Source organism: Pectinophora gossypiella, chromosome 18 (assembly GCF_024362695.1).
Source record: "Pectinophora gossypiella chromosome 18, ilPecGoss1.1, whole genome shotgun sequence".
Lineage (NCBI taxonomy): Eukaryota > Metazoa > Arthropoda > Insecta > Lepidoptera > Gelechiidae > Pectinophora > Pectinophora gossypiella.
The window spans coordinates 8915391-8938125 of NC_065421.1; the positions used below are offsets into that span (position 1 = coordinate 8915391).

The window sequence follows — 22735 nt, forward strand, 5'->3', positions numbered from 1 at the left end:
ATGTGGCCATTTTAACCCCCCTGTTACCTTTCACGCTTAAACCGCTGAACCGATTTAGATCAAATTGGGTAGTTTTGATCTCCGAAATCGTTCCTTTACGGGTGTCCTTTAACCTGGCACTGCCATCATCATGGATCGGGATTCTGGCTACAGAGAAAATTTGTCGAAAGTCACCAAATATCAGAATTTGTCGGTCTGCCGCTCAAAAGTTATAAGCATTTTTTGGTGGCAGTTCTAGAATAAGGGACACCCTTTACGGAATGAATAAAACGAATCGCGCGTGATAACTGCAGTTAACGCCGACTAAATCGCGGGCGCAAAGTTAGTTATTCAATAAAATAAAATTATTATTATCATTAATACTGCAGGGCAAAGGCCTCTCTTCCCTTCTTCCACTCCTCAAATAAAATAAAAATATAATAATATTGTTGTGACTAAGTAGGTACACCTTGAAGTTCATTAGTATTAATCACACAATAAATTAATTACACAACTTAATTAACTGTCTATTGAGCAAAGTGAATTTTTGTCCTGCGTGTTTACGATTTAACGAATAAAATGGATATAACTTACAAGAGTAAAACTATAGGGGTAAGTAGAGCCACAAGTAACAAAAGACAAGTTTAAGCCAAACTTGATGATAAGGTCTTAATTTGGATTGTGAGCAGTGATTGGATATTCGCTTACTTATTTATTTAAACGTAAAATTCCCATGAAATTACTTGTGGGTTAAAAAGGTCACATGGAAGCAATTCATCTAAAAAATCAATACTTGTTGCAATTTGACATTTGCGCATATAAAAAAGTAAGCGCGCAATGCAAACAACCCTTGTCTATGTAAGTTTTTTAATTTTTTTCCCTGAGGTGCCAGGGCTGGCAATTATTTTTGTCAAGGGGTAAGTTTGGCAATTCAGAGAGGAAATGCTGCTAGCTTGTTGGGAACTTGGCCTCGGTGCGATGTATTGAAAGTGGTGTTCTATTAAAAAAGTGTAAAAAAAAAAGAAATAAACATTTATATTTTTATGCAGCATACTAGGTGTAAAACGAATTGATCGAATTAAAAACACTGTGCTGCGCTCAAAAACCGGTATAGCTGATGTTGGCAGGAAGACCGCCAGGCTAAAGTGGGACTGGGCTAGACACGTGTGCCGCATTTATCCGGAACGATGGGCAAAGATCATCACGCACTGGGTACCACAAAACGGACACAGTAGACGTGGTGGACTCCGGAAACGATGGCGCGATGATCTCGACGATTATCGAAAAGACTGGATAGAGCTCGCACAGAACCGGGATACTTGGAAAGACATGGGGGAGGTCTTTGCTCAGCAGAGCGATCATACAGGCTAACAATAATAATAATTTTTATGGACGTTTATTTTTTTATAGGATTCTTTAAAACTTTGCAGTACGCATGTATCCGCGAAAGGGTAGGCAGAGGTGAATAGAATCTACTTTTATCCCACACCTACCTGAGATAAGGGTGTTTCTCATTCGTCCGATTAATCCATTCAGTAAAATTCTATCGATTCAATAAGACTTATTTTTCTTGTACGCCAGACTAATCTAACACCTGTAGGTTAAAAGGGAAAATAAATCCTATTTGACCGATCGGAGGAACAGGAAATATCCGATAATAAACCGCTGAAACCTTTCCACGTTATTTTTTTTCTCACTGTCCAATTGAGAATTACACAATCAAATGATTGCATCTACTACATATTTCATCCCTAATGACTTCTTACAATTTCCTAATGTCCCAACACTGAGTCAGTGTCATCAAGGACTTTCTCTACAAATGACCTGATTATATAAGTTTATGGTAAGTGATTTTTGTGTTAGTTGTGATTGAGTTTGAGAAGGTACAAGTGTTACAAAAAAGTAAATTGTGGAACTATGTGGTGGCCGACGGTCAATGTAAGTTGGAGTTTTATTTACTTAGTTATCATTTTTTTAGTTACATAACATAAACAGCCTATATACGTCCCACTGCTGGGCATAGGCCTCCCCTCAATCAACGGGAGGGGGTATGGAGCATACTCCACCACGCTGTTCCAATGCGGGTTGGTGGAGGTGTTTTTACGACTAATAGCCGGGACCAACGGCTTAACGTGCCCTCCGAAGCACGGAATCATCTTACTTTTTCGGACAATCAGGTGATTCAAGCCTGAAAAGTCGTTACCAAACAAAGGACAGTCTCACAAAGTGATTTTCCATCGGGTGAGTTCCCATCGGGAATCGAACCCGGACCTCCAGATAGTGAGCCTAATTGTCTAACCACTAGACCACAGAGGCTATTACTTTTTTAGTTAAGTATTATTTTTTTATTACTTAGGTATTAGTTATAAAGTCTAGAGCTAGATATTTCGTATGTATACGTGGTGATTTCTATCACAAGAAAAAAAAATTCGGACAACTATCATATGAATGACTTAAGATGACTTTTTATAGATTTCTTTACATAAAATTCATGCTTGATTGAGGTAGGTATAAAAATAGAATTTACTGAAGGATGTTGGGACCCTCGCTATATAATTTTTGGCAACAATATATGGCGTAAGTGTAGTCACACCATTCGGTGATCGATTTTTTTTTGTAATAGATAAACACCAAATGCGCTCTACATCTTTTTGTCACTACTTGAAGGTCTAGAGAACGTACAAGCATAAAAAAAGATTCTTATAAACCGTTCTTATTTTCTTCAGGTTTACTTTGGATCTGAAGCTATTGAGAACTTCCTATTTAAATGTTCTTTTTATTCCTTATTATTAGAAACTACATATAAAAAAATACATTATTATTTCACAAATATAATGAAGTCTCAGAAATAATAATAAATAAGAAAAAGACTAATTAAGTTTTACACAGAATGCGCTATATGTATGCCATCTAGGTAACGGATAGGAACTAAACTAGGGTCTCTACACCCTTAACCCCGCATAAACTTCTAATTATTGTTTTTGCATTATTTTTAATTAGGATCACGGATGGTTACTTGCTTATAGATACTGCGTAAAATACCGAAACGAACCGAGTTCTTATTTGTCAAAAAATAGAAAATAAATGACGAAAGAATTTTATAAAAAAAAAACAAATTAGTCTCTTGTGGTTATAATTATTATTTATTTATTTATTCTTATCAAATCCTTAAATAACTTATTCACTTACTTACTTATTAGTTTGTAAATGGCTCTTTATCTACAGTCATGAACAGCCATTTTTAATAACTCTACAAATAAGGACGCGGGTCATTTGTTACGCTAAACAATGGATACAGACTACCACAAACCTGTCCTACCTTGCCTGCCTATGTCTAGTAAAAATAGTAATGGTCCTACCTATGTAATACACGAAAAAAAAAAACACTTCAGAACCCCGATATCGACCACGCCAGCGTGGTTTACAATTTCCCTCATTCAACGCGTATCGCTATCCACCCACTACGTTCGATTAATTCTTTCAAATATTACCCTATCAGACGACGCCCTGACCCGAGGTTCGCGCCCAACTGGACACCCTCAGGCCGGTTGTCTTAAATTTAGTACCATGAGAGCCCTCAGCGCTCCCCATTTGTCCGGCCAAGTAGGTAATGCCATTTCCGACAAATCTAGGAAACTATACAATTTAGTTACATTTTCTAAGGATGATATTTTTCTTTTACAGTGCGTGTTACTGGCATGCATAGCCACTGCAATAGCTACCAACAGCACCACCACTACTGACAGATCTAAACGAGACCTGCAGTTCTGGAAGGATCTGATCACAGCCAAACTTGGCATAAGTCAAGCTAAGCCAGTCCAAAATGATGAACCTGTCCAGGTTATAAACATTCCCGGTTTTGAAAAAGTTGTGGTCAAAGCCGTACCTAAAGTGACAGTAGTAGAAGCACCACCTCCTATACAACAACACATACAAATGGACCCGACTATGACAGTACTACAATCGTATCTGGGAACTCAAACTCCTGAACAGACTTTGCTGGCACTACAACACGTCAAAGACATTCTGCAATCAGGACTACTGAAGGCTAGAGAAGAGGTTGTCCAAGTTATGCCGCCCCAACCGCAGATTGTAATGCTTCCCCCTATGGCACAGAGCCCAAGACCGTTATATGAAGTTTATGAGAGACCGCTGATTACTCCTTCAGTAGTTGCTCCACCACCAGAGTTTAGGCCGTATCCAGTCTTCCAGCCTGTTCCAGTGTTGCCCCCACCTCCAGAACTAAGGCCAATACCTGTATTCCAGCCATCTCCAGTATTCCCTGCACCAGTCCTAAGACGAAGGCCGTTCTTGCCACCTGTACCTACACTCCCACCACGACCACCAGCATTAATACCACCACCAATTCCTATTTCTGTATTGCCACCATTAACCCCTCAACCAATACCTGTCAAACCACCATGTCCAATTGTGCCAGATGTTGTTGTGCCACAACTCAAGCCGCTGCCTATGCCGTTTAAGCCACCGCCTTTGCCTTTTAAGCCGCTGGTGTCGGTGCCAATACCGCCGATATTGCCATTACCAACTATTCCGACGAGCTATTCTTATAAGCAGGTGAAAGGTGATGGCATAGTCACGTATTCTGCAAAGGACAACCACGCTGTGGTGATACAAGAGACAAATGTACCTCTACCACCGCCGCCGTCATATATCATGGACAGATTCCAGAAGATCATATATGGTTTACCTCTGGGTGTCTCTACGATGTCGCATGTTTCGCCCATACCATTATACCCTGGACCGATTCCAGTCATATCACGACCGTCGAACGTTGAAGTCAGAGTGAGTCATCCTAATAAGGTCTATGAAGGCATAAAAATGACAAAGAACCCATTCAAGTCTGGAGTAGTACACGAGGAAAAAGAAGATAATCCTCTGCTCGTTGATTTGCCTTTGATAGTACCGCCTTCGCCAGTTGATCTTGAAACATCTAAGCTTGAAGAAGAAGATAATCCGCATTATAAACGTGTCCACGGAGATGGTAGCTTTTCGACTTTTACAAGCACTTCAACAGGAAAAGAGCACTCCTCACTTACAGTAACAGATGAAATTTCAAAAATGCCTTCACACCCATCATACGTCACTGACAAAGAAGCTGCGGGAAAAGCGCACAAACCTAAATCAATGTGGGGATATTCATTTAAAATTGCCAGCGGTGTGGGTTCATATGAAAATTCGAACAAGGATAAGATTTATTATAGTCATTTGACGTCTGGGGCGCCAAAACCTGGTATGCAGGTATTCCCAGATCCTTTGAGTTCCCAGGACGATCGTCAAGATAAATCACCCAATAAGAATGTGTACTACCTGGACGGGGAGGAAAAGGGAACTAAGGATGATAATGTAGACAAAGATGAATTTGGAAACCCATTTCTAAGCAAGAAAATTAAAGGCGAAAATGTAAATACTTCCACTACCACTGGTCAATCAAATATAGAAGCTGTCAAGAAGTTTCCTCCACTACCCACGCCCATTCTCGGTGAAAATGAGGATACCAATACTCCAAAAGAACCAATAGTTATTAGTACATCGCCTCTTTCCGGAATAGATTTAATAAAGAAAAGCGAAGATAATAAAGAAGGCAGTGTGAGTACTTTTTCAGGAAATTCAAAAGTAATTGTTCAAGAAACTGTGTCACCGGTGCCGAAGATTCCCGGGCTGCCATCGGCTGTTATTGATGTAATCCAACCTTTGCCGAAAGTTCCATCAGGTGTAGCAATCAAAGTAAGTGAAAAACGCCCTCCAGGAGTCGTTATCTTTAAAGAACCAGAACACCCACGATATGTATACAAGCAGATTAGCCATGCAAATCCAAAGCCCATCACAGTTGTTGAAGTTGAAGATCGTCCGATGATAGCAGTCCCTAAAGGCGAAGTACAAGTTACAGTCAACAGACATTATCACACCAGACCCGATGGTACGAGGTACCCTTGCAGTGAGTTGCATAGAGATGCGGACGTTAATGTAATAGAAACTGTGACGCCAATAAAGAAGATTCCAGTATTACCATCGGCTGTAGTGGATGTAATCCAGCCTCTACCAAAAGCTCCAGCAGGTATGGTGGTCAAAGTAAATGAGAAACGTCCTCCTGCAGTTGTTATGGTAGCGGAACCAGGCCACTCGAGATATGTATACAAGCAGATCAGCCATACAAATCCAAAGCCTCTCACAGTTGTTGAAGTTGAAGATCGTCCGATGATAGCAATCCCTAAAGGCGAAGTACAAGTTAAAGTTAACAGGCATTTTCATACCAGACCGGATGGTACAAGGTACCCTTGCAGTGAGGTGCATAGAGATGCAGGTGTAAATGTAATAGAAACAGTGACGCCAATAAAGAAGATTCCGGTATCACCGTCGGCTGTAGTGGATGTAATTCAGCCAAAAGCCCCAGCAAGTGTGGTGGTCAAAGTAAATGAGAAACGTCCCTCTGGAGTTGTTATGGTGACAGAACCAGAACACTCAAGATATGTTTACAAGCAGATCAGCCATACAAATCCGAAGCCTCTCACAGTTGTTGAAGTTGAAGATCGTCCGGTGCTAGCAAATCCTAAAGGTGAGGTACAAGTTAAAGTCAACAGACATTACCATAGCAGACCGGATGGTACGAGGTACCCTTGCAGTGAGGTGCATATAGACCCTGCGATTCCTGCAGCAGTCGCGCCTGCCATTGGCATACCGATCGCTCCCATACCTCCTCATCCTAGTGCAGAAGTAGTTACTACAATGCCAAGTAATTTTATATATATCCCACCGAAGACAGCCTATGCGCCATCACCAATTTCACACGAAGACAGTGGCAGCAAGTTTGGTACTAGTGGATTTTCTTATACACAAATTAATAAAAAAGGTAGTGTGAGTACTTTTACAGATGGTGCAAAAGTAAAAGTTGTAGAAACTGTGTCACCTATAAAGAAGCTACCAGTGTCACCATCTGCTATCGTTGATGTAATTAAGCCTATACCGAAAGCTCCATCAGGTGTTGTAGTCAAAGTAAGTGAGAACCGTCCTCATGGAGTTGTTACGATTGCAGAACCAGTACCTTCACGGCATGTATACAAGCAGATTAATACAAACCTGAAGCCTTTCGCAGTGATCGAAGATCGTCCGGTGATAGAAGTTCCCAAAGGAGAGGTGCAAGTTAAAGTCAACAGACATTATCATACCAGGTCGGACGGAACGAGGTATCCTTGTAGCGAAGTGCATTTAGGTCCTGGTATTCCGGCAGTTGTCCCAGCGATTAACATACCCATTGTACCCGTACCTCCTCGTCCTACAGCAGAGGTGGTTTCTACGGTGCCGAGTGGTTTAATTTATGTCCAATCGGAGTCGACAAATGCACCAGAATCCACGATGGCTAAGCTTGAAGTCAAACCTCATTATTCTTACACCCAAGTTTCTCACGATATCAAGATTGATTCGACAACAAGTGATGCTTCAGGACCACCTACAGCAGAAAAGGAATTAACAACAACAGAAGAGGTATTAACAACTACAGAAGAGGAACCAACTACAACAGAAGAGTCAGAGTCATTAAGTCGTAATCCAATCGTGGTGGCCGACTCGAATTATTCGTACACAAATACACACGTTGACGGGTCTTCAGTAAATGTTCAAGGTAACAAGGATAATACTGTTACCATTAATGTTGAACAAGTGAAAGGTTCAGCGAGTAGAGGAGACATCCCTGATGCTTTGGCGTAATTTTAAATTTTAGTATTAAGTATAATTTATTTTAAATATAATTAAATTAATAGTTAGGCGTATAAGAATTTTGTAAATAGTAGGACTTTTTAAATTTTATCCATATTAAAGTATTATATGAATCATGCTTTTGTTTATTTTCTTTCCTATATGGGATCAAAGCAAACGCCAATTTTCTTAAGTACAACTTTTAATCAAATATGTAATTCAATAACTTTAATATTACCTTACAGGTACTTAACATTTAAATACATTTAATTTATGATTGTAGACACATTTTTTTAAAGTTTAACTAATATAACAATAAACGTATGAAAATATACTGATTTCATTCAGTTTCTTTTAGAGATAATAATAGTGAAATTGCAGATTGCTAAACGAAAAAACAGTTGAAAATGAGGTCTCACATTTTTAAGGGACCGTGATACCATGAACTTAAATTAAATTAAATCTTTATGATATTTTTTATTACAACAATAATTTATATTTTTTATTTTTTAGTAGTAATTAATAAATATAAAAGGATGCTTTATTTTCTGTTGTATTAACACAATTTTCTTTTAATTATAGTAATGTACAAAAAGTATGTGTACCTATTGACGCGACATTTTATTCTCATAAATTAAAAAAAAATGGTTGTGTATTACTGACTGTATTCAAGTTTTAAAAAGGGGAGGCAAAAGGAAGTTTGCATTTTCCCTTTAAAAGGTACTTATTATAGAAAATTCTGACGAAGTTTTTGTTTTTCAGATGATTTCAGTCGTTATACAATATATATAAGAGAAACAGGAACAATATTTACAGAACATGCTTTATACTTATCCTATTTCTTGCCAAAACGGGCCGAATTTAATTTGTTCCGATGTGACAGAAATCTCTTTTTATCCTTACCTAATGGGAATATTTCCGGAATTTATGTATTAGGCCAGTAATAACTTGAAAGTATAATACAATACCTATTATAGAACTTTCTTTTTTAAAACGTAAGTATGCATGCTTGACCCTACCACGCTTTTTTGTCCTTATTATCTCTCTCTTTCTAACAAATGAGAGTTTTCGCTGGGTAAATATGTCAGGAAAATCTATCAAATTACAGTGCTGTTTCTGGTACACATAAACAGCCTATATACGTCCCACTGCTGGGCACAGGCCTCCCCTCAATCAACCGGAGAGGGGTACTGTTTCTGGTACTACCTGTTTATTGAAAATAAACTGTAATTTGCGATGTTTGTAATATTTATATCAATATTGAAGCAGTTTGATGTGAGGGAAACTTTCCTTCTAACAATTTCAACAGTAGTTCCAGTACCAATTTACAGATGGCCACCGTTACGCTTATAAAAGAAGTTTTTACTGTTTTGGCACTGGAGTCCTTTCGTCTCTTTAGGCCATTAAAATAAAACCATAATTTTGGCGATACTGACGCTAGTTTCATTCCAAACTGGTAGATGGCGCTGATGGCATTGGCTTCAAATATTTAGACAGCGCTTTCTCGGTGTAATGTGAGTGTGACGTCAGGCGGTGGTTCCCACTGATCCCAAAGTGCTCGAGGCTTCCGTCGTCTGTCCACAGGTGGCGCTGATTCAGTCGAGTTGTCAGAATAAGCGCTGCTGCATGAGCGTAGGCTGCACGACGCGTGAACTTTATGTTCTGGCATAAGGAACAAATCGTCGATGAGAAAAAGACAATTTAACAGTTATCATTAGCTAAAGAGAGCATAAAATATGCTTAATTGTTTTCGAATTTTTTTACTCAACTTGGCTGGTGCACTTCAGTGTTCACATAATGTCGGTCCACGCACCTTATTAGGACAAATGACACTAAACGTGCTATGAAATTTACTATTTAAACTTCGCGAAAATGTTTCGAAAGACTTAAAAATGTGCTAAATGAATGAGTGATTACCACAAATGAATGAAGATGCCAATTGGATACGAACCGACCTCCGATATTGTCCAGGTAGTCCCTGGCCACCTCATCGAGCTGCAGCACTTGGATGACGGGGGCCGGGGCCTTAGACCGGGGTCGTCTGGCCAACCGCACTGCCAGGGTTGTCGAGATGAGGAATACTGCGACCAGGACCACTGCTCCTAGCGATATCCCCACGTCTTTCTCGAGGAGAACTGGAAAGGAAATAAACGAATGTTTTACATGGGCCCACAGAATATCAGCTGAGATCCATTTATTGAAGATAACGGTCTCCGTGAACTAGTAGCTGAGCGTAGGGCTCACGATACGGTGGTCCTGGGTTCGAATCCCGGTGGGGACATATCACAAAAATCACTTTGTGATCCCTAGTTTGGTTAGGACATTACAGGTTGATCACCTGATTGTCCGAAAGTAAGACGATCCGTGCTTCGGAAGCCACGTTAAGCCGTTGGTCCCGGTTACTACTTACTGATGTATGTACGTAGTCGTTACATGAGTCATGTCAGGGGCCTTTGGCGGCTCAATAGTAACCCTGACACCAGGGTTGATGAGGTCGGTAATCCACCTCACAACCCACACGATAGGAGAAGAAAATTGAAGATGTCCATCGCCATCATAATATACAATAATTCGGACTCGCATAATTGTTTTTTTTTAAAGTCTGATGTTTTTGTAACGTTACGGTGTGTGGCATAAAATAAATAAATAAAAAAATCTATCTTTCTTTCTACAAACATAATTTGAGCTCATGCCTATTTTCCGTTGGAGATTCCATTTACTAAGATCTTGACGCATCACTGAACGAATGGTTAATTATACAGGGTGTTAGTGACATCGTAACGAATACTAAGGGGGATGATTCAATAATATCAAGTGGAATTTTCCGTCGCAAAATTCATGTTTTTTTTTGTTTTTATTTACTTATTTTCGATTCTATACTTGGAAAATTCCATTTGATATCAACTCAGAATCATGGTCTGAATCATCTCTCAAAGTTTTCGTTACGATGTCACTATAATAAACAGACTAATGTTTTTTATATATCTATTTTTAGAAATATTGAATTTCATGGAATTGTGCAATCAATAGTCAGATATCTATATAATTATGTCAGTTTAATTCAAGAGTACGATAAACTGCGAAGTCATGGTGGGTCTGCATAGTTCTAATCAGAGTATGATATAAGTAAATGTACAACTGATTTGTTTGTTAGTAAGCTATCTACGTGTGGCGAGCACTCGTTTTTAGTTTATTTGAAATAATAAATAGGTAAGTTTTTCGTATTTTTTTTAAATATATTTTTATAGTTTAGAGAATATTATTTGAGATGTTAGTTTGTAAATATGTATATACATTCTTTTTTGCAAATATCACCGTATATAAGTATACGTAAGGGATATTTTCTAAGTAACAGATGACCTATAATGAAAATCTTTTGAAAATGTTATGTTGAAATATTGAAATAAATATTTTTAAATGAAAAATATTGCTTTACAGCGATGTAATGCCTGGCGTGCTGCTGTATTATTATTTACTTTGATTAAAATCATAAATGAAAAATAATATATTTAATAATTAATGTTTAAAATATGATTTATAAGTTTATTAGAAATATGTTAAAATTTTAGAAAAAATATGCATATTTCACATAAATACATTGCAGAATATTATTTAAATCTTTATTAAATTAAAATAAAAGTGTATAATAAGTATAGTACTTTTTAAAATATTTTCCAGAAATCGAAAATACTGCGAATTAAAAAATATTGTATTTTTCCAGAAAATGCCGAAGGTAGTGTTAACATACTTCCCAGTGAAGGGTATTGCTGAAAGTATCCGCATGCTGCTGGCGTACGGAGGTCAGGAGTTCGAAGACATTCGCATCCCACAAGACCAATGGCCAGAATACAAACCAAGTGAGTACTTCCTACTCCTTTAGGTCCTATTACATTACGCGATTCATTGGTCGCGATGCTTTTGTTAGTTATTATATTAAAATTTAAGTACTAGCTGTTACCAGAGGACCGCGATTTCGCTCACTTGAACCCAATAACCGAATATTAAACCGAGAATTGTGATACAAATAACCCTTTTCTGCCTCTTTAAGGGTGGAATTTCGCAAAATCCCATCTTAGTGAGCACCTACGTCTTAAAAGGAATCCCCATGCAAAATTTGAGACATCTAGCATTTGTAGTTTCTGAGATTTTTCACCCCAAAAACACGTAAACCTTAGGTCTTTAGGTACTCAAATAACATCTCATTATAAGTGGAGTTTGGACGGTAGTCAGTACCTTTTGAGACCTCTTACTCACACGACACCACGCGAAACACGTAAACCTTAGGTTTTTAGGTACTCAAAAAACATCCCATTATAAGTAGACGTATATTGGCATTCATTACTTGGCCGGCCATGAGGTGCGCTGAGGGCTCACACCCGATCCTCGTTATATCGATGAGCGGATGTATACGTAGATAGATGACATATATATTTTCATATAAGTATATATGTCATGTTATTTTATATTTCTTATGCTTGGTCATGGCATGAACACGCCCTGAGTTGGGTACCTATCCTATATTCTAATTAACAATATTTAAAAATACCTTAAAAAATATCTGAGCAGCTTTCTTCCCGAATGTTTGAGGCTAATAATATGTTACTGTCATTTAGTAGGGTTTTTACAATTTAAGTTCTTGTTCTATCGTGTGGGTTGTGAGGTTGAATACCAGCCTCATCAACCCTGGTGTCAGGGTTCCTATTGAGCCGCCAAAGGCCCCTGACATGACTCATGTAACGACTACGTACTTACATCAGTAAATAGTAACCGGGACCAACGGCTTAACATGCCTTCCGAAGAACAGATCGTCTTACTTTCGGACAATTAGGTGATCAGCCTGTAATGTCTTAACCAAACTAAGGATCACAAAGTGATTTTTGTGATATGTCCCCACCGGGAATCGAACCCGGGACCTCCGGATCGTGAGCCCAACGCTCAACCACTGGACCACGGAGGCCGTTAACAATTTAAGTTAATAAACGATAAAGCGAGATCCAGTTGCTAACACAAATATTTTTATTCCCTAATATTTTTATCAAGTCATTATCAGTAACAAATATGCGTTATCTTGTATTAGTAAACCATGTAGAAGATAGCAAGTGAAGTAATCAGTTATTAGGTATATTTATAAATAATACAACAAAACAACCTCTAAATTGCTAGTCACGGTGAACATCGACATTTTCTTTTTTTTGCTCGTCAGTGACGCAATGTTTGTGACTGAGATATAATATACGTAATTATAAGTATCCATACTATAAGTCTGTAGCAGAGTACAAACTCTGCACATACTGGCCTTTTGTTCGGACCATCATCATTTTAAATTACGAAATTCTCATTCCATTCCATTCGCATTTCCTTTCATTTTACTCACTTTTGACTCACTGCATCCCCGACCTTCATTAAAACAACAAGTAAGTATATTATACTTTTTAGGGCCGTGCCCTCTAATTCCTAAGTCTTGATCCTTTTGTGAAATGTGTATATTGTGAACTATTATGTTTGTGACTATGTTACTAAGTTTGTGAAGTTTTTTTAATAAACTGTATATATTCCTGATTGTTATTGCTTCTACTTTATCATCACCAATCATTCCCCTACTCTGCCGGCACGTCGGGATACCATATCCTCATCTCTCAGCGTGCCGCAAGTCGAACGCAGTTGGTCCCGACTGCTGTACTAGGTGAAACTCTTCAGCCCTCCCCATTTGTCGGGCCAAGTAGTTAATGCCATTTGTGGCAAATATACAATAAGTTACGTCACTCCAAAATTACAGTGGCCACCTAAAGTGTGGCCTTTACCCGGCACCGCTTCGGTACAGTCTTCTTAGCGTGTGGGTTGTGAGGTGGAATACCAGCCTCATCAACCCTGGTGTCACGGTTATGATTGAGCTGCCAAAGGCCCCTGACATGGCTCATGTAACGATTACTCATTTACATCAGTAAATAGTAACCGGGACCAACGGCTTAACGTGCCTTCCGATGCACGGATTATCTTACTTTCGGACAATCAGGTGATCAGCCTGTAATGTCCTAACCAAACTAGTGATCACAAAGTGATTTTTGTGATATGTCCCTACCGGGATTCGACCCCGGGGCCTTCGGATCGTGAGTCCAAAGCTCAACCACTGGACCACAGAGGTAGTTACAGTTCGGTACAGTCCTGAGTAACATGCATGTTTTCTATATAACATACGATGTTTTCCCGAAAAGAAATCCCAAGTAAATTCGAAGTCGAATCCAATCCGAACCCGAGACCTGACGACCACGTCTACCACGTCTTTCTCCTCCAGAAACTCCATTCGGCCAGCTGCCAGTCCTGGAGATCGACGGCAAGACGCTGACGCAGAGCATCTCCATCGCCCGCTACCTCGGCCACAAGTACAACCTGGCTGGTGCAAACATTGACGAAAACTTCGAGATCGACCAGAACATCGAGTACTTCAACGATCTTCGCTACAGTGGGTATTCCTTTCTTCTAATTCAGCCTGTAGAGTGACAAGGATCTTTGGTACTTGGTCATGGAACTAAAGCCATATCCTATGGAAAAGTGAAATGAAGGGTGCATGGTTTGTGAATCATGCTGGAGTCCTAGCGTTCTCCTGTTAATGTCATTCAAGGCCTTCAAAATCCTTGCCGACCTAGACAAGATGCTCCCTCGAGTTCTTTATATGATTGGTTGGTATTATTTCTACGCGTTTGCTGGGGACGAATAAAATTCTACAAGGTAATTAAAGGTCTTCGACAGTATGTTTGTAGATTTACGACTAGATGAACACATTTGAATTGTGGATGAGGTATATGACTCTTATCTTGTAGAGATGCTTAGCTCGCTCCAGCGACAACCCTTGAATAGAGTAGACTCTCCACAATAACGATTTTTTCTTCTTTTATTTAGGGCTTCTAATAGAGTTTGTTATCCCAGCCCTATCGATCAAGACTGTCAAGTCTAGAACTCTTAAAAATAAATAATATTTAATTCATGTCCCCTTCAACAGCCTAAGATGTTAAGCTGTTGTAAATGAATACATACTTACTTAAATTAAATATGATTCTCTGTTCGTAGGCTCTGATAAAAGACTCTCCAAGATACCTTCATCACTACTCTGGTTCCTAACTCTTAGTTGATTAAATAAGCTCTGCCTTTGTGAGGCATTCCGATTACTCTATAATTTATTAAATAATTACTTTTCTTATACTTTAGAATTGGGAGCGGTTGCCTACGAGTCTGATCCAGAATTAAAAAAGAAGAAGCATGAAGAAAACTGGAAGGAGGTCTACCCAACTATGCTTAAGAGGATCCACGACATCCTCGTCAAGAATAATGGACATGTCGCACTGGGCAAGGTACTTAATGCTTCTAATATTCTTCTTAATAATATTCTTAAAACTACTAGTAGTAATAGCAAACGAAGCATACTTTATCAACCAATGAAGCGATTGATAAATGTCTAAAAAGTAAGAGAAATATGTCAGGATCGATGCAAATGGAATTCCATAGTCATCGAGTAGGAAATAGGCGTATAAACTCGCCTATGTATGTTTAGGAAGATAAGCATTTGAACGCATTCTATGTTTTTTGTTCGCTCCCTTCTTCTTCTGTCGCGTGGGTTGTGAGGTAAATTACCAACCTCATCAACCCTGGTGTCAGGGTTATTATTGAGCCGCCACAGGCCCCTGACATGGCTCATGTAATGACTACTTAGTTACATCAGTAAGTAGTACCCAGGACCAATAGCTTAACGTGCCTTCCGAAGCACGGATCTTCTTACTTCCGGACAATCAGGTGATCAGCCTGTAATGTCCTAACTAAACTAGGGATCACAAAGTGATTTTTGTGATATGTCTGTCTTTCTACCATACAGTCAAACTTTGCTAATATTCATCAATTTTCCAGCTGACCTGGGGAGATTTCGTGATCGCTGGTATCTGGGAGGCTATTAAGTGGATGCTGCAGAAGCCAGACTTAGACACCCAGTACCCGGCTTTCAAACAGCTGACGGACAAAGTAAGGTCACTGCCCAAGGTCAAGGAGTGGGTTGCGAAGGCGCCAGTGACGGAGTTCTAAAAGTATGGACAATTGTACTGATTCTGATATGACGTATGGAACGTTTTTCTTGTATTTAATTAAAGTTATTTAATAAATTATGGTTAAAATGTAGGTATTTTTATTAATTGTAGGTATATAATATACCTATATCATCATCGCTAATTTAAGAGCCACGATCTTGTCAGCGTAGTATTCTCCATGCTACTTTTTTAGGGAAAAATAGGGCAGTAGTTTCCCTCTTCTATTTTCAGGTAAATAGGGACAGCGCAAGTGGTTAGGATTCTTTCTTTCTCATATTTGTTTTTTCTTATTTTACATACTGCAGTTAATGTGTATCATACGCATAAGTTCCGCCTACACCTAATATACTTAAACTTAAGTAAGTACATAAAATAAACAGCCTCCATGGTCTAGTGGTTCTAACCACTAGACCAACAACGCTCTAGCATTGTTGGCCTTCTTCCTACAGCGTTGGCATCCATTGCATGGCTTCGTTGATGGATCCCAGCGTGCCCGTCAATTCTTAATGGGGGCCTTCTAGAGGTTTGAGTTTGATTCCTGATAGGGACATTATCCAAATCACCTTGTAATACCGTCCTATAATTGGTAAGGACATTGCAGGCTGATTCGCTTGATTGTCCGAAAAACTAAGATGATTCCGTGGTTTGGATCGGCTACGATCCGTAAAACACCTTTACCAACCGGCAGTGGAGCGATTAAGGGGATCTGAGCCCAGCAGTGAGACATACTTATAATAAAAGTAGGATAAAATAAAAATAAAGTGGGTACTCACAATGCCACCAGGGCGGCGAAGCTGCATGGAGTAAATTCTCCGTCGGCCGCAGCAGCAATGCGCGTGAGCAGCCGTATCTGTTGCACGCTGACGCTCCAGCCTCGTCTCCAAACTACAATACAATACAGAGTGTTAGTGACACCGTAACGAAACCTTTCAGGGTGATTCAGACCATGATTCTGAGTTGATCAAGTGGAATTTTCCGTTAATTAACCATCCACACAAGAGAATTGGAAATAACTAACCTTCAGTTTCCCCAGCCCTCCTCGAACCAGCCACGCAGCCCCACCTTGCGCCATGGCCTGCCCGCTGCCGAATCCCATAGACCCTCGCCGCTCGAGGATCAGAGACGTGTTGGTGGTGGACATCCGCCACACTGACACTTCGTAGTATGTCGCGTTCTCCACTAAAATTAGTTGGGTTTGAGTTTTTATGTTAGGTTATTTTTATTTACTCATAATATTATACGGAACACATTAAATTTAAGCGTCTTTGTTCAAGTGAGTTGAACCACTAGTCACCAGACAACTCATTGCCACATTTGGGACTGGGATCACACCCTACTCCATACAATAATCGGTCTTACGGTCATTTAGCCTAAAGTAAGACTCAGAAATGGCATGAGATGCTACTATCTCTATTATTTGTGAAATAGAACTTCTGTCAAAAACAAAGCTTCTGTCTCACCTGGCATACATCTCATTTGGAACTCTCCATACTCATACGCCATATCACACTGCTGCGGTTGCTGAGGCCTCAAGCTCTCTAAGCTCAAGGTCTTCTCACACGGTTTCTCCTGAGACGCTACTCCGTTCCCTGCTTCACAGCTGGCTTTTAGACTCCCTGATAACGGTCCAGTGATTTGAGATAATGGAAGGATGGCAGAGCCAGTAGTCAGGTGTTGAACGTCGAAGCCTGAAGGCTGGACGTGCCAGAAGAACGTGTCTGGAGCTGGTAGCGCTCTCACTCTGCAGTGGAGGGTTTCTTTAACTAATACGATGCCCCGTTCTGTGCATTCTGGTGGATCTGCAAATGGTAAAATGGTCTTGAACTTGTGCTTTGTCCAAATAAAGCAGGTAGGTTGACATAAGAATGTACGAAGGTATTCATCGAGATTTCCGACTTTCATTAATGTGAAATGGGTACTTTTAGTTTGCTCGATTATGATTTTAGAAAGTCTTTTCGCTGAAGAACTATACCATAATAAATAAGTAAGTAATAATAATAATATCTTTATTTTGTACTATTAAATATCCGAGGTTGGTTCGCACCTGTTGAAAGAGGTTTCATAGAGATGTTTTGTTATTATCTTTCTTTTGTTTCTTTTTATTTTCTGTGGCACAATAGGTCTTCATTTGCAATCAGGGGGGTTAAAAAGCCCACATCAAATCGTAGGCATTGCACACTTGCTTTTGTCAAACTGCAATATTGCTTTTTAGGTAAATTGCTTCCATGTGGTCTTTACTAACCTCCAGGTAATCAGGTGGTCAAGTCGCGAATTTATTTACGAAACAAAAGAATCGAATAAGTCAGGCATACTTACAAAAGACGGTAATACTGATATGCTCGGCGCGGGTCTCGCCCACGTTGTTGCTGGCTGCGCAGGAGTACCGGCCGGCGTGCTGCCGTGTCGCCTCCTCTATGTACAGCTTGTGTGACGTCACCTCATCACCCCAGATACTCCCAGCGATTATTCTACTATCCTGAAATGTACAATAAGGAAATATTCTTCAACCAAATGTCACTGCGCTCAGAAGAATTGGTGTCCTTAGCTTAGTTTTCAAATTTTCGGGAATACCAGATGACTCCTATGGCACTGCCTGTAACTATTTGTATAACCTGTACATATATATTTAAGGTTTTTTTCAGTAAAATAAAGATTTATCATTATTTTACTGAAAACCAATGACCAATGCTTCTCTAATTGCTGAATAAGGTGTCAAAAGATTTTTAGTTAAAAACAACAACCACAATACCACCTGATGGCAATTGAACACTCGACTCGCTTTCACCTGAGCATTTTAGTATTTTAAGTTGACCTTTACGTCCTCGACTTGAGGTCTTTATTCACTGGAGTCGAGCATATCATACCGCCAATAAATAATACGAAAATAATGCCAACGTCACGCCTCACTGGAGAAAACTCGAGATAAGGTTGAGGTGGCGCCATCTAAGAATACCGATTGGTCATCCTTAAAGTGAGCCGTGTCAGGGGCCTTTGGCGGCTCAATAATAACCCTGACACCAGGGTTGATGAGGTTGGTAATCAACCTCACAACCCACACGATAGATAGAAGCGCCAAACACGAGAAATCAACTTAATCCGCATTTCTTTACCGTATAGTACGGGCCTTACAATTTATCCTGGTGGTGGTGGGAACATTTTATTACTGAGTAAGAATAAGTTTAGAATAAAATAAAACAATCGACTTCACAACCCTCACGACAGAAGAAGATCCTTAAAGTCGTTTCAACAGAGGAAGGAGTCAATACGGGTGTAAGAATAGTGATTCTGAACTGAGCTCGAAATCTTCTTTAAGGTCGCCTCACTCAACTGAGGGCAGGGTCGATGAAAGTTTGAGTCGAAGATGTTTCGATCTTAGAATACGAGTGAATGTTTGAGTTATGAAATGTAATAACATAAATAATATATGTCATTTCGGTGCGTATCATTGAGGCAACTGGCGATCCGAGAGCTGGCAGGTATTTTGCGCAGAGAATGGGCCTGGCAGTACAGAGGAGAGATGCTGTCAGCGTTTTGGGCGCTCTGCCTCGGTGTGGCGCGTTGGAGATGTTCTATTTATATTAGGTATTGTTATTATTCTGTCTGACGCAAGTGGGATGGCGCCCAGAGTAGTCTATTACAAAGCCATACTAGGACTCCTGTCCAACGCCACACCACACCACGCCGCAGGTTACTGCGGAGCGGAAGGCAAGAGGGAAACCACTGCCCTATTTTTCCCTAAAAAAGTAGCATGGAAAATGCAGCACCGACAAGAGCGTGGCTTTTAAATTGATGACGATGATTGTTATTATTATTAGATCATTTTTTAGAAAATAAATGTTATTCTGATGATTTGTGTATACCAAACATGTAGGTAAGTATTATTTTTAAGTTCGAGATTTTAAGTTATGTTTACATAAATATGTGACTCACATTAAAATACCACATGAACCTATCGACGGGCGGGTTGGCTCGGACCTCGCACTCCAAGTGCAGCGAGTCGAGCTCTACCACTTCATTCAGTCTGCCGTCTCCTATTCTTGACACTTCTACTATTGGGCTATCTGAAAACATACAAAGTCATAACACACATTAGATTTTTTTTCAACAGCCTATCGTCAACATTTAGTGAAAACCACGTAAGTGCTTTTATGAATAATCACATTGTGATGTGATTGACAAAACTTTGATTTCATTCAATTAATTTAATTCCGACCGACCGACCGACCGATCTTCTTGATCGGACCGATCTGGACCGATCGTCGTGGAGATCCTTGGGCTCCCTTGGGATCCTTGGCCTCCGCCTATGCCCAGCAGGGGGCGTCGTACGGTTGATAATGATGATGATAATGAATTTCATTCCGGTCAAAAAATTAAAACACAATGTTTTACTTAGATTGGAACTAGCGTGTCTGAGGTTTTGATAATAAAACTCACATCCGAATGTTTCTTTTGATTTTCACTTATAGGCCCATAACCATACCCACCAGACACTATACAAAATTCTCGTTCTTAAGGCTGCAGTCTCCGCAAACTTGAGTCGTTGTGAGTTTTTGGTGACAATTATTTTCCTTTGTACCTACCTACATTCAAATCCAGTCGCTATATTTTTACCGGATGTTTGGAATAGCAAAGTAGAGCAACTTCAGGTATAATGACGTCACCGGAGGTGTTCCCCGAGAGGGGTGAAAATATTCAAATTCTGAATTCCGCAACCGGAGACTGGGCCCTTAACGTGGGCCGCCTAAATATTTTCAAACAATAGCAGGGTTAGCCAAATTACAATAACGTGTCGATCACGAAGCGGTAGAGTATAACCCGTCCAAATGTAATGTACACCTTATGTCCAGATCGATGTGTACCGCCGATGAGTCTCGATTCATACGAGTTACAATGTTGATCGAAATGCCTTACAAGTTGGATAACCAGTCGCGAGGACGGGTGAGAGTCCTCGGCGCTCTCCATTTGTCCGGCCAAGTAGTTAATGCCATTTGCGGAAAATCGACAATAAGTCACGTAAAAAAGAATTATACGTATAAAGACGCATTAAAGTATGACTAAATTTATTGTATACCATGGAGGAATTAACAGAACATTATATGGGGAAGTAATTTGGGGCATATTTTATTTAGACTATAAATTATATTTTTACTACCGCATAAGCACATACTTACTTATACAGGGTGTTAGTGACATCGTAACGAATACTAAGGGGGATGATTCGGACCATGACTCTGACTTAATATCAAGTGGATTTTCCGTCGCAAAATTCGTGACTTTAAAAGTTTTTTTAAATTATTTTCAACTCTGATGCTTTTGCGATGGAAAAATCCACTTGATATTTACTTAGAATATTGAGGTGATACATTCCTCTCAGTATTACTGAGGGGGATGATTCAGACCATGATTCTGAGTTGATAAAGTGGAATATCCTGTCCGAAAATTCACGAAAACTTTTGTGTATTTTTTTTTTAATTATTTTCAGTCCCATACTTTTACGACGGAAAATTCCACTTGATATCAACTCAGAATCATGATCTGAATTGTCCCTCAAAGTTTTCGTTACGATGTCACTAACACCCTACATAGTATGACTAAAGTGCATGTTCCCGAGTTCTTTAGATTAGAAGCGTGGTTAACGTTCCGTGGAGACTTTATATTATAAAGCTGGGTCCACATATGCATCATTTTGTCGAACCGATTACCGTATTCGTATCACTGTCGCGTATTATTATCTCTAGTGTGGACGCGGTAATGCTAAGCGGTCTCCATATTGTCGCTGATGTCGCGAATTGACGTGACTGCAATTTTTGGCGAAATTGATTTGCACCTTTTACAATTGTCAGTAGGACACAAATCACTTTTTAACACTTTCACGGACAGAGACCATGGGTCATTGATGGTTCATAATAGGTAGTATGACACCTCGGAATCGGAACGTCCGTAAACGTTCTGTCCTTGAAAGTGTTAACAATTGCAGATGCGTCAGTTAGCAAAGTCAGCCACGATATGAGACCAAAACGATGCGGTGACACGATATGGAGATACGATGCGCCACAGTGATATATTTAACCCAGCTTAATACTTTATGCCATAATACATAAATTTTATGGCTAGGTCATTAAATATTTCATAAATTAAATCACCTCATACGTGACAAATCGATGTCGTGACAAGTATAAAAGGTTTTATTTTAAAGAAACTGTTTGTAATTTGCTTGATAATACATAATTACCTATATTTAACAATTCAGCTCTAATTACTGGTTTTAAAAGTATAATTTTCTTTCAAAATAATGTACTGTAATAAAATATAGTGTTATTTTGCATGTCAACAGATAATTTATTAGGGCCCTATCACACTACGATCCCCCCGTAACCCTGACACCAGGGTTGATGAGGTTGGTAATGCACCTCACAACTCACAACCCACACGATAGAAGAAGACAAGATAGAAGAAGAATGTTCTAAAGCCCTGTTATGTGGTATAAACGCAACACACAGGAAACACAAAATTACAAACAGAAGAGAAATAGAAGAGTGCAATAGGCGGCCCTATTGCCAAGCAAGCTTTTCCAGGCAACCTACCAATAATTGCATACATTTTGTTGGTGGCGGCGAGAGTTATGACCTTATATCTATTATTAAAGGACAGACATTCATCCCTCTATAGAAAGGTCACTGCAAATATGATAACGTACAAGTAACATTGAGTGTGATATCGTCACTGTAATTGTAATTAAGTATTTAAAAGTAACATTGAGCATAATAACTTCACTACAAGTATGATAGGTGACTTACAAGTAACATTGAGCGTGATAACGTCACTGTATGATAACTTACAAGTAACATCAGTCGTGATGACGTCACTGCAAGTATGATAACTTACAAGTGATATTGAGCATGTCGTGACTGCAAATATGATTATTTAGAAGTAAAATGGCGCATGAAACCGTCACTATAAGTATGATAACTTGCAAG

At 39.5% G+C, this 22735-nt stretch overlaps 2 protein-coding genes across 3 annotated transcripts in view; one reads left to right on the top strand and one right to left on the bottom strand.

Annotated features, from left to right (window-relative positions):
* Nucleotides 1-7925: 7925 nt before the first annotated feature.
* The window catches only part of LOC126375124 (hemicentin-2-like), a 171523-nt gene continuing 156713 nt past the window's right edge, over nt 7926-22735 (bottom strand). The window contains exons 10-16 of one of the 2 annotated variants that reach the window (XM_050021970.1): nt 19689-19819; nt 18075-18234; nt 17219-17557; nt 16777-16937; nt 16532-16643; nt 9645-9824; nt 7926-9351 (exon numbers count right to left, since the gene is read on the bottom strand). In XM_050021970.1, the coding sequence (XP_049877927.1) occupies nt 9179-9351; nt 9645-9824; nt 16532-16643; nt 16777-16937; nt 17219-17557; nt 18075-18234; nt 19689-19819 (1256 nt within the window). In that variant the 3' untranslated portion in view covers nt 7926-9178. Of the gene's footprint in view, nt 9352-9640; nt 9825-16531; nt 16644-16776; nt 16938-17218; nt 17558-18074; nt 18235-19688; nt 19820-22735 lie in introns of both variants that reach the window. The other variant, XM_050021971.1, reaches the window with a different exon arrangement.
* Nucleotides 10791-15849, top strand: LOC126375141 (glutathione S-transferase 2-like). The gene is made up of 5 exons (XM_050021992.1): nt 10791-10899; nt 11411-11546; nt 13982-14149; nt 14893-15035; nt 15586-15849. The coding sequence occupies exons 2-5, from the start codon at nt 11414-11416 to the stop codon at nt 15754-15756; spliced, it is 615 nt and encodes a 204-aa protein (XP_049877949.1). The 5' UTR covers nt 10791-10899; nt 11411-11413; the 3' UTR covers nt 15757-15849.